The 12,628-nt window shown below is 41.3% G+C and overlaps 1 protein-coding gene across 2 annotated transcripts in view; it reads left to right on the top strand.

Moving 5' to 3' along the window:
• TRPM8 (transient receptor potential cation channel subfamily M member 8) overlaps positions 1-12,628 on the top strand; it is a 184,002-nt gene that overhangs the window by 114,673 nt on the left and 56,701 nt on the right. For both annotated transcript variants that reach the window (XM_075317472.1, XM_075317473.1), the window contains 2 exons: positions 5,468-5,586; positions 11,109-11,390. In XM_075317472.1, coding sequence (XP_075173587.1) covers positions 5,468-5,586; positions 11,109-11,390 — 401 coding nt within the window. The remainder of the gene's footprint in view (positions 1-5,467; positions 5,587-11,108; positions 11,391-12,628) is intronic.

Below are 12,628 nucleotides of genomic sequence, written 5' to 3'. Positions count from 1 at the left end.
TGACATTTTTATTACTCTACCTGATCGTGGTTTGGTTTTTACAGAGCCCCTGATTTTCCATTTGTTAATCACAGTTTGAACACTGCTGACTGGCATTATCAATTCCTTGGATATCTTTTTGTATCCCTTTCCTGTTTTATACAGTTCAGCTATCTTTTCCCGTAGATCTGTTGACAATTCTTTTGCTTTCTCAATGACTCACAATCCAGAAATGTCAGTGGCTGGATGAAAGATGCAAGAGTCAGTCTGGATCTCAGAAACTCACTCAGCTTTTATGCACTCACACTGATTAAAAGCAATTAGGTGATAGGTGAGGATGTTACCTTTATTACCTATTCAAATCCATTTATATCAAATTCTGTGTTTATCAGGCCAAAATCACCAGGGTATGTAAACTTTTGATCAGGATCATTTGGATGTTTTTGGTTGTCATTATGAGTTAAAAAGAGAAAACACAGTAGTTTGACAATAAATGGCTTCACCCAACCACTAACCATGAGTGGAAAAAAAGATTTTGTGTTATCATAAATATTCTCTGAAAGGCCAAAAAAGCAAAAAATCTGCCGGGGTATGTAAATTTCTGAGCACAACTGTTAAATAATTACAACAGACATTTATAGACAACATATAAACATTTATTATAATCAAAACAGATTCATAGTCGTAAAACACTAAGCACTATGAATGAATTGACACCATTTCAAAAAATTGTATTAAAATTAATTTTTATTATTTATTAAGTTAAAAAAAAACCCATAAATAAAAAAGAACAATACCCCAGTGTAGGAGTATACATACAAAGCCTGAATATATAATTTGTTAACACTGATTAAACATATATACTGTAAATGTACACATGAATATCCAATTACACTTATACTCAAAAATAATAATAAATATACAGTACTACAATACAAAGTGTAACAGTGCCTACCACAACTTCCTATTTACAATCATCATTTCAGGAATTATGCTTGCTATTTTATATTAAACTAGCTGTACTACCCGACTTCGCCCGGGTTAATAACTGCTGTTAACAAAATAGAATGTATTAACAAAAATGTATTCTGCACACAAAAACCACAAAACAAATAGATAGAAATATAATTATTAAATTGTTGCCTATATTAACCAATCAGAGCTCAGATTAATTAACTGTAGCAAAATAGAAGCTAAGCTGTGATTGGTTGCTATTGGCAGCCTGATAAATCTCCAGGCAACAGAAAGCCCTCCCCACTGACAGTATATATTAGCTCACACATACACAATATAGACAGGTCATGTGACTGACAGCTGCCGTATTTCCTATGTGGTACATTTGTTGTTCTTGTAGTTTGGCTGCTTATTATTCAGATTTTTATTTTTGAAGGATAATACCAGACTTGGGTGTGTTTTAGGGCGATTATGTGGGGAGGTTGGTGTATGTGTGATGAGATGTGTGCTGAGGGTGGTATATGTGTTCAAGTACGTGGTAGTGTGTGGCGCATTTTGTGTGTGTGTTCATATCCCCAAGTGTGGTGAGTATCCCATGTCGGGGCCCCACCTTAGCAACTGTACGGTATATACTCTTTGGCGCCATCGCTCTCATTCTTTAAGTCCCCCTTGTTCACATCTGGCAGCTGTCAATTTACCCCCAACACTTTTCGTTTCACTTTTTCCCCATTATGTAGATAGGGGCAAAATTGATTGGTAAACTGGAATGCGCTGGGTTAAAATTTCGCCTCACAACATAGCACCCGGCGCTGCCCGGGATATTAACTGTCTCTCTGTTTCTCTCCCATTCTCTGTCTGTCTCCCCCTCTGTATATATCTCTCTGTCTCTCTATCTCTTTGTCTGTCTGTCTATTTCCCTGTCTGTCTCTGTCTCTTTCTCCGTCTGTCTCAATCTCTTCCCCTATCTGTCTATCTCTTTCCCTGTCTGTCTATCTATCTCTTTCCCTTTCCCTGTCTGTCTCTTTCCCTGTCTGTCTTTTTCCCTCTCTATCCCTGTCTGTCTCTTTCCCTCTCTTTCCCTCTGTCTCTTTCCCTCTTTTCCTCTGTCTTTTTCCCTGTATCTGTCTCTTTACCTGTCTTTGTCTGTCTCTTACCCTGTCTGTCTCTTTCCCTCTCTTTCCCTGTCTGTCTTTTTCCCTGTGTCTGTCTCTTTACCTGTCTGTGTCTGTCTCTTAACCTGTCTCTCTCTTTCCCTGTCTGTCTCTTTCCCTGTCAGTCTGTCTCTTTTCTGTGTCTTTCTCTTACCCTGTCTATGTCTGTTTCTTACCCTGTCTGTGTCTGCCTCTTTCCCTGTCTGTGTCTGTCTCTTTTCCTGGCTGCATTGTGACATGCCAACATTCCATATAAGGGCATGGCTGCGCATTCGTCTGTAGTTCTGGCTGCACTGTGGCTCCCAGCTCCATTCGCTTTAATGGAGGCAGGTTTTTTGGTGAATAACTGTAAAGCGCGGGGTTAAAATTTCCCCTCAAAACATAGCCTATGACGCTCTCGGGGTCCAGAAGTGTGAGTGTGCAAAAGTTTGTGGCTGTAGCTGCGACGGTGCAGATGCCAATCCCGGACATACATACACACATACACACATACACACATTCAGCTTTATATATTAGATTTGCACATAAATACATGATCATAAATATATTCAATAAATAATGATAAATTCACAGATTGTAATATAAAGTGCAATAGTGCCTGCTGAACTGCCTATTCACAAGTTATCCTTTCAAGTATCATTCCTGCTATTTGTATCCAATTACCACCTAAAAATGGCTCGGAACAAGGCCTAAAAAAGTGCATTATCACATAGCATCTTCTCTAAGGATATAACCAGTACGTTACCGTGAACACTATATTAAATTGCACCTTATCACAACACAATACTGTGCACTTATCAGAATATCTGCTGGCTTGTGTATCTCCTATCAGCCTCCGACGTGCGTTTCGTCTCCTTCACAGGGGTGAAGAAAAAAATTATACTTTTTTTTTGTAGAGATCTGATTTGCCAGTCTTGAGAAATCTAGCGGAGAAGCCATATGAAAATCAGGCTAGAAGTGTACTGTTGGCGTGTCAATGCACTTGAACTGCTTCTTCAAAGAGCATTCAGATGACCCCAAGTGCACTTTCAGCCATAGGCACCTGTTAGACAATGTCACCACAGTGATGCAATGACCTCTTCCACAGCAGCACATGAGCTTGTCTGTCTCCTTTCCTCATGATCCTTCTGACGCTGTCAGCTGTAAAGTGCAGCAGATCACCAGCAATCAATAAATTACCTTTACCATATAGACTTATCCCATTACAGTAATAAAGTAATAAAGAGTCTTTTGTAGCTACAAGAACCCTCAGCTGTAGCTCCAACTGCACTGATGATGATCTGTCCCTGATCTATAATAGTATAAAATCAGCTGTAGACACTATAAGGAAACCTTTTAATTTCTAGGCCACATTCACATGGAGTATATTGATCTGGAATAGGTCACAATGCAGAAGTTCAAGGTTTATTTTATATCATTTGGTTCACGCTTGGTTTTTGTTTACAAATATTGTTTGAAAATACTGATCAAATCCTAGGATGTGAGCATAGCCTTAAAGGGAAACTCCGTGGAGATAAAAAAATTCTTACAAAGGCCATGCCTTTATAAACTATAAACATGAGATCTATAGTGCTGTTCCTCATCCTCACAGTACCTGTAATTCAGTGTCAAGTTAGAACTATTCCTTGGTGCTCCCCCTCCTTTCTGGGATGTTACATCATACACAAGGGGGCGTGGCCTGCTCCATGCTGTTTGTAACAGCCAGCCTCCTGATAATATGTCTCTTTGCACTCTGAGAACAGGAGACATGGCGAGGAGTGGTCACGTCCTCTGTTCTCAGACTGCAGAGAAACAGGTACTATGACATGCCCCTTTTAAAGAAGCGAGGCGAAACGGCATCAGGGGTGGTGGGACTCACCTTCCATTAATCCAGAGGTAAATATGGCAACAATCTTTCAATAGACCTGCTAAATGTGCAGCCTTGATTGGGCGCTAGTATAATGATATAGTCTATGAAGTATGTTAATTGTTGATAGCACTGGCATTGTGTATGGGTGGATCTAAAAATTATGATATTTGCTTACTTGCGAGTTGCATTTTTATGTATTGTAGCCAAATTAACCCTTTGTGGTAGTGAATTCTATCTATCACGTAGTAATTTACAATATATGCATACAATGTTGCAGAGATAAATATGAAAATGAGATCTATATGATAGTTGCAACAATTGAAATATTGCTCATGTGTGATAGGTGATTAGAAGATATTGGTGCTTTATGAGTTTCCATCAATTTATTTGTGAAAATCCTAACTGTAAAGTAACCTTTGAATGGTCTTGTCTTGGGATCGTGTGTCCCGCTTGGTGGTCTTTCCTGTTTAATATAAATTGTTTACTAGAATTTTTTGATTAAAGTTTTCTAATTTATTATTAAAACAAATAAGTTAGCTTTCACTTCTTATCCATCCAAATCAAAGGGCTTTTTTTTTGGGTTGCTGTATGCTTTGAAGTGTGTGTTAGGCCCCAGTCACACGTCCATGAAAAAAACTAAATGTTTTTTCACGGACGTATTAAAGGGGTTGTTTGCTCCTCGTGTGCCGTGTTTGTGGCACATGCGTGTTCTCCGTGTGTTATACGTAATACCACACGCAGAACGGAAAGTCCCACCTTACCTGATTCTTCCGGAGCTGTCTGTGGTGCTGAATGACAGTGTCCGGCACAGGCCACGCCCCGCTGATGCTGCTTCCGGCCCCCAGTGAAGAAGAAGCGTTGTTCAAATTCACTGGGGGACGGATGCAGGTGACAGCCGCGGCAGAGACTGCAATGCTGGTGGAGTGGAGTTTGTGTTTTTTTATTTTTACAATGACACGTGTGTTTCTCTGGTGCGTGTCACACGGAACCACATCCACACTACATCCATGTGGTACGGGTGCGGGCCGTGTGACACCCATGCTGCCGAGAAAAACGGACATGCCTCCGTATGGAGCACACGGGCACACGTCTGCTCCTCACGGAGGCACGAGCCAATGGCTGAACACGTGCGTGCACATTTACCCATTGATTTTAATAGGTATTCGTGTACCCGTGTCTCCGGTACATGGGGGAATGGACCTAGCACGTAACGGAGGCACGGACGTGTGAAGGGGGCCTTATAAAAATAGGACAATTTGGTTAATAATTATCAGGGGCCTGACTGTTACCAACAGCCGGGAGGAGACCACGCCCACTGGTGTGTGATGTTATGTCCCAGAAGTGAGGGGGAGCAGCAAGGAGCAGCTCCTGCGACACACTGAATTACACATACTGTGAGGGTAGGGAAGTGCACTGTGGATCTCAGTTTTAGAGTTTGAGGGCATAACTATTATAAGAATTTTTTATCTCCCCAAACTACTCCTTTAAACTGAACCAGTTCCTCTATTTTCCTAATATTATTTCATTATCATAGCTTTTAGCACCAATGAGCAGGATAAGGATAACTGGAATGCGCAGCTGAAACTTCTCCTGGAATGGAACCAGCTGGAGTTGGCCAGCGAGGAGATCTTCACTAATGACAGGAGATGGGAGGTGGGTATCAGCCTAATGTCAATACACCAGATTTGTCAGTTTTGTAATATATAAAAAGTTTATGATGATGCATATGTAACCGTGTTAAAAAAGAGGGTGAAAAAAATAGAGCAAGTATGATTGCAAAAACACATATGTACAGTTTTTTTTAATTTGTTGGCAAAATAAAATTCAGTTAATAATAATATATCTAGATGTGGCCATAATGGTAAACTCAATAGTAGTTTACCTCGGTGTTGCAGCTCACTTCCCTAATATGTGGTCAGACAGCTGAGACATTCTGCGTCCTAAGTACTGCTTATTAAGAGGTTTCATTAACATGCTATGGTTGTAATATTTAATTTCTGCAATAGGATTTGGTCTGGTTAACCTTTTGTTGTCTGTCATGTTCTTCACAACCTGATCTCCCACAATAGCTTTTGGATACCAACAATTGAGCCAAATAAAAGTTTAGGGTCACTTAGATGTTTCCTTATTTTTGAAAGGAAAGCACATGTTTTTTCAATGAAGCTAACATTAAATTAAACAGAAATAAACTCTATACATTGTTAATGTGGTAAATGTCTATTCTAGCTTCACGTAAAATATATCTTTGTACCGTGTTAGCCAGTAGAGATAAAAAAAAAATTTTGTTTAAAAGAACAGAAAGTCCTCAGTCCTGACCCCCTCCCACCACACTTACTGTATTTCTCTTGCTTTGGCAACACTAATTGTATTTTGGTCCTGCCAATAAAGCATATTTGAATTTGAACTTTGAATTTGAATTTGATACCTTTTAATGGCTAACTGAAAAGATGGTAATAATTGCAAGCTTTCGAGACTACTCAGGTCTCTTCATCAGGCATGGTATAACAAAATCTGAAGAGTCACATATTTATACACAACAGGACTTAGAATACTGCACTATTGTAAGTCCTGTTGTGTATAAATATGTGACTCTTCAGATTTTGTGTTATACCATGCCTGATGAAGAGACCTGAGTAGTCTCGAAAGCTTGCAATTATTACCATCTTTTCAGTTAGCCATTAAAAGGTATCAACCACTGAGGACTTTCTGTTCTTTTAAGCAAAAATTTTTTTTTATTCTAGCTTCAAACATCTGGGTTTTTTTTTAATGCAATATCTACATAGGTGTATAGATGCCCATTTCCAACAACCACCACTCCAGTGTTCTAATAGTACATTGTGTTTGCGAACTGTGTCTTCTAACACATGGATGTTTAGATGTTAATGGATGCTAATGGATGTTTAGAAATCCCTTGAAAACCCTTGTGCAAGTATGTTATCATAGCTGAAAACAGTTTTGCTGATTAGAGAAGCTATAAAACTGACCTTCCTTTGAGCTAGTTGAGCATCTGGAGCATTATATTTGTTTGCTCCATTAAACTCTCAAAATGGCCAGAAAAAGAGAACTTCATGTGAAACTCAACAGTCTATTCGTGTTCTTAGAAATGAACGATATTCCATGCGAGAAATTGCCAAGAAACTGAAGATTTCCTACAACGGTGTGTACTACTCCCTTCAGAGGAGAGCACAAACAGGCTCTAACCAGAGAAGAAAGAAAAGTGGGAGGCCATGCTGCACAACTGAGCAACAAGACAAGTACATTAGAGTCTCTAGTTTGATAAATCAACTCCTCACAGGTCCTCAGCTGGCAGCTTCATTAGATAGTACCCACAAAATGCCAGTGTCAATGTCTACAGTGAAGAGGCGACTCCTGGATGCTGACCTTTAGGGCAGAGTGGCAAAGAAAAAGCCATATCTGAGACTGGCTAATAAAAGGAAAAGATTAATATGGGCAAAAGAATACAGATATTGGACAGAGGAAGATTGGAAAAAGTGTTATGGACAGATGAATCGATGTTTCAGGTGTTTGGATCACACAGAAAAACATTTGTGAGACGCAGAACAACTGAAAAGATGCTGGAAGAGTGCCTGACGCCATCTATCAAGCATGGTGGAGGTAATGTGATGGTCTGGGGTTTCTTTGGTGCTGGTAAAGTGGGAGATTTGTACAAGGTAAAAGGCATTTTGAATAAGGAAGGCTATCACTCCATTTTGCAATGCCATGCTATACCCTGTGGACAGCGCTTGATTGGAGCCAATTTCATCCTACAACAGGACAATGACCCAAAGCAGACCTCCAAATTCTGCATGAACTATTTAGGGAAGAAGCCGGCAGCTGGTATTCTATCTGTAATGGAGTGGCTAGCCCAGTCACCAGATCTCAACCCTATTGAGATGTAGTGGGAGCAGCTTGACCGTATGGTACGCAAAAAGTGCCCATCAAGCCAATCCAACTTGTGGGAGGGGGGAAGTATGGGGTGAAATATCTCCAGATTACCTCCGCAAATTAACAGCTAAAATGCCAAAGGTCTGCAAAGCTGGAATTGCTGCAAAGGAAGCATTCTGTGACAAAAGCAAAGTTTGAAGGAGAAGATTATTATTTCAAGTAAAAATCATTATTTCTAACCTTGTCAATGTCTGGACTATATTTTCTATTAATTTTACAACTCTTTTTATAAATTAAACTATGATTTTTCATGGAAAATACAAAATTGGGTGACCCCAAACTTTTGAACTGTAGTGTAAGTGTCAACAATTGACACCAAAAACCACATATAACAATATATCACCAACCCAATAGATTATTGAGTAAGGAAAAAATTACCAAATACAGAATTCAATATGTGCCACAATATGATATACAGTAAAGACTTTATCCAAATACCCAAATAACCTAATAACTGACAAATAATAATATTATTATTATAATTATTTGTAAGTTATCAGGTTATTATAATATTTTTATATCCTGATATCCTGTAACACATTATTTGCCATCTGCTATCCTAATACCATCTATTTCACATTGCTACCATATTATGCCTTTGTCATCCTTGTTTGGATAAAGTCTTTACTGAATATCATATTGCTAAATTAATTGCAGTGTTGTATTCAGTTGTCTGACCACACACAGCCCAATTGATGATGTGAATGTAATTTAGACACTTATAAGATCATTTTGCATAATAATTTAGTATATATAAGCAACCTGGAGCAAAACATCAGAGATACATGTGAAAAAAAAGATTTTCCAATCTAATATAGTGGAACCTGGGATTACGAGCATAATTGGTACAGTGAGTGTGCTCTTAAACCAAGTTACTCTTAGGCGGGCTTTGCACGTTGCGACATCGCAAGCCGATGCTGCGATGTCGCATGCGATAGTCCCTGCCCCCGTCGCAGGTACGATATCGTGTGATAGCTGGCGTAGCGAAAATTATCGCTACGCCAGCTTCACATGCACTCACCTGCCCTGCGACCGTCGCTCTGGCCGGCGAACCGCCTCCTTCCTAAGGGGGCGGGTCGTGCGGCGTCATAGCGACGTCACACGGCAGGCGGCCAATAGTGGCGGAGGGGCGGAGATGAGCAGGATGTAAACATCCCGCCCACCTCCGTCCTTCCGCATAGCCGCTGGCAGCAGGTAAGGAGATGTTCCTTGCTCCTGCGGCTTCATACACAGCGATGTGTGCTGCCGCAGGAACGAGGAACAACATCATACCTGTCGCGGCACCGGCATTATGGAATTGTCGGTGAATGCAACAATGATACGATAACGACGTTTTTGCGCTCGTTCATCGTATCATCTAGCATTTACACAGTATGATGTCGAAAGTGACGCCGGATGTGCGTCACTTTCGATTTGATCCCACCGACATCGCATGTGCGATGTCGCAACTTGCAAAGCCGCCCTTATATCAAAGTGAATTTTCCCATAGGAAATAATTGAAATGCAGACAATTCGTTCCACAACCCAAAAATATTTACTGTATTTATACAAACTTTTTACATCAATGCAAAATAATGTACTGTATTCATATAAAATTATTACAGTACACTAATACAAAATACTGTACAGTAAAAATCATAAAAAAAATTAAACTGTACATTAGCTTCCAATAAAATTGTTGTTGTGCATGGGGGGTACATTATAGAGAAAAATGATGTATAAATATGACAACCTTTATTCTAGTACAATACACCCCCAAATCTATTCTCCCCAAAATAAGGGCAGAACTAAGCTAAATGTGGGGTAACAATACTGCACAGGCAATTAGATTACAGTACTGTACTGATTTAGCAGAAAGAGAGTACAATACTGCACCCACAAATGCAAATTGATAGACATGCTATATAGTATATACTATACTGTACAATGGTATACTGTATACTGTGTACAGTACATATATTCAAAAATTTACCTCCAGAGCGGATCAGAACACGGTGAAAGGACGGAACTGGAAGTGTGCTCGGTGAGTATTTGCTCTTCTTGCAAAGCATTGCTCTTAGGCCCCCTTCACACGTCCGTGAAAAAAAACGAACAGTTTTTTCACGGACGTATTAAAGGGGTTGTTTGCTCCCCGTGTGCTGTGTTTGTGGCACATGCGTTTTCTCCGTGTGTTATATGTAATAACACATGGAGAACGGAAAGTCCCACCTTACCTGATTCATCCGGAGCTGTCTGTGGTGCTGAATGACAGTTCCGGCACAGGCCACGCCCCGCTGACGCTGCTTCCGGCCCCCAGTGAAGAAGAAGCGTTGTTCAAATTCACTGGGAGTCGGATGCAGGTGACAGCCGCGGCAGAGACTGCAGGGATGGTGTAGGGGAGTTTGTGTTTTTTTTATTTTTTCAATGACACGTGTTTCTCCGCGGCGTGTCACATGGGACCGCATCCACACTACATCCGTGTGGTACGGGCCGTGTGACACCCGTGCTGCCGGAGAAAAACGGACATGCCTCCGTATGGAGCACACGGGCACACGTCTACTCCACACGGAGGCACGGGCCAATGGCTGAACACGTGCGTGCACATATACCCATTGATTTTAATCGGTATATGTGTGCCCGTGCCTCCGGTACATACGAGAACGGACCTAGCACGTACCGGAGGCACGTGCGTGTGAAGGGGGCCTTAAACCAAGTTAAAAAAATTGTAAAAAGCTTTGCTTGTCTTGCAAAACGCTCTCAAACAAAGTTACTCTAAGGCTATGTGCGCACGTGTGCGCTCTGCACCGCACCTAACAGGTACGCTTCAGAGCGCAGCTGAAAAGCTCCGTTCTGACGCGCATGGTTCCGGCAGAGAACATGCGCTCTGCATGCTGCCTCTCCCTATAGACAGAATGCAAACCGCACGGAAGAAGTGACATGTCACTTCTTAGAACGCAGCGATTCGGGCAGCAGCCGAATCGCTGCGTTCTAATACTCCACGTGCGCACGTCTCATGCACAATCTCCATAGATTGTGCTGGGGACGCAGGACGCATGCAGTTACGCTGCACTGCAGATCGCAGCGTAACTGCATGTAATGCGCACACGTGCGCACATAGCCTTATTCCAAGGTTTCACTGTATTTCTCTTTTCTTTTTATAATCTTTTTTTACATTAATATCTTGCCTAATATTATTCATTTCTTTTCACCCCTTCATTCCTATGCTCTTCTCTTTTGCTGCTTGTACATAGTCAGCTGACTTGGAAGACGCAATGTTTGCAGCTCTGATAAAAGACAGGCCAAAATTTGTGCGTCTTCTCCTAGAGAATGGTTTGAATCTACGTAAATTTCTTTCCAGCGAAATCCTCAGTGAACTTTATTCTCAACACTTAAGTACTCTGGTATTTCGGAACTTGCAGATTGCCAAAAATGTTTACAATGATTCTTTACTCACCTTTATCTGGAAGATGGTTTTGACCTACCAAAAGAACCGGAAAGATGAAAGGAATAGCTGCGATGACTCGGAGATTCAGGTGAGTTTACTGCAATAGCTTAAATAAGCAACTGTCGTTCACATTTTTTTTTTCATAAATCATTAGTACACATGAAAATAAGCTATTTTGTAATATATCTTCTTTCCACCCTTGGCACGCTAGGTGCGGAGAAGTACCAAGAGAACGGAAAAAGGGCAAAAGGGAAGGGAAACACTGTATCTAGGGAAGGGGAAGATGGTAACTCCTGACTGAACCTACTGCTGGTCCCTGGGGTCCCTCACCACCCTAGATAGGTTTCGCACCTATGCGCCAAACCAAATACCTGACCCTAGTTATCCCTAGCGCTGGACCCTACATAGGAAATGGATGGGATGAGCTCTTCATCAATTCCACTAAACACTATAGAAGACACAAGGGGGACACACCGGGGGAATACATGAGCTATCTATCCACAGATGACACAGGTAGAAGTTCAGCAAAGTTTTCAGCAATGATACAACAGAAAAGAACAAGCCACCTGCTTGCAATCAAGGCTTGAATTAACTGAATAATATCACCTGCACCAGTCCAAAGAAGGAAAGGGTATTTAAGCACCAAGATAATGCTGATGACCAGCAGCTGTGTGGAAGTCGAGCTCCTGCTGGGTCCAAAAGGGGGGAGATGAATTCAGCTTGAAAGCTACCTATACCAATGAATACTGACAGGAGGAACAATGGAAGGTCAGGGAGCATTTTTGCGTAGCCAATGCTATGACCTTCTATGGCCAAAAACCACAAGACTGTCTGTCACCCGTGACACCTCCTGGACCGATTTGTTCCAATTGATCAATTTCTATGTAAAATCTATATTCTATGACGGCAGATTTTTAAATTACTGAGGAGATGGCGGTTGACACCGAGAAAATTCTAGGTAGGTGGAAGAGGGAGGAGGAGGTAGGAGCTCTGCCTCTAGATCATCCATCCCTCCTACAGGTAGTAGGTTAGGTCCCCAGACTGTTGTTGCATGGTTACTCACTGTGCTTGTTCCACGAGGTAACGCCAGGAACACTTTTGTTTAAAAAAAAACCAGGAGGTTTATTTCAGCAAAGCATAAACCTGCTCTCCAGCAACAGAATATCAGGCCTTTTTCGGCTTCAAGTCACATAACATGGTATACAGTCCATTTCCCTGGTGGTACACCCTCTCAGGTTCTCCTTCGAAGTATCCTAGTGGAGGTATCTCACTCTCCACTCACTGACCCCGGTCAGAACTCACATCCCCTCTCTCAGAGGTTCCTTC

This window comes from Anomaloglossus baeobatrachus, chromosome 7 (assembly GCF_048569485.1).
Source record: "Anomaloglossus baeobatrachus isolate aAnoBae1 chromosome 7, aAnoBae1.hap1, whole genome shotgun sequence".
Taxonomy (NCBI): Eukaryota; Metazoa; Chordata; class Amphibia; order Anura; family Aromobatidae; genus Anomaloglossus; species Anomaloglossus baeobatrachus.
The sequence above is the reverse complement of the archived record's forward strand: the minus strand, read 5'-3'. Positions and strand labels throughout refer to the sequence as shown.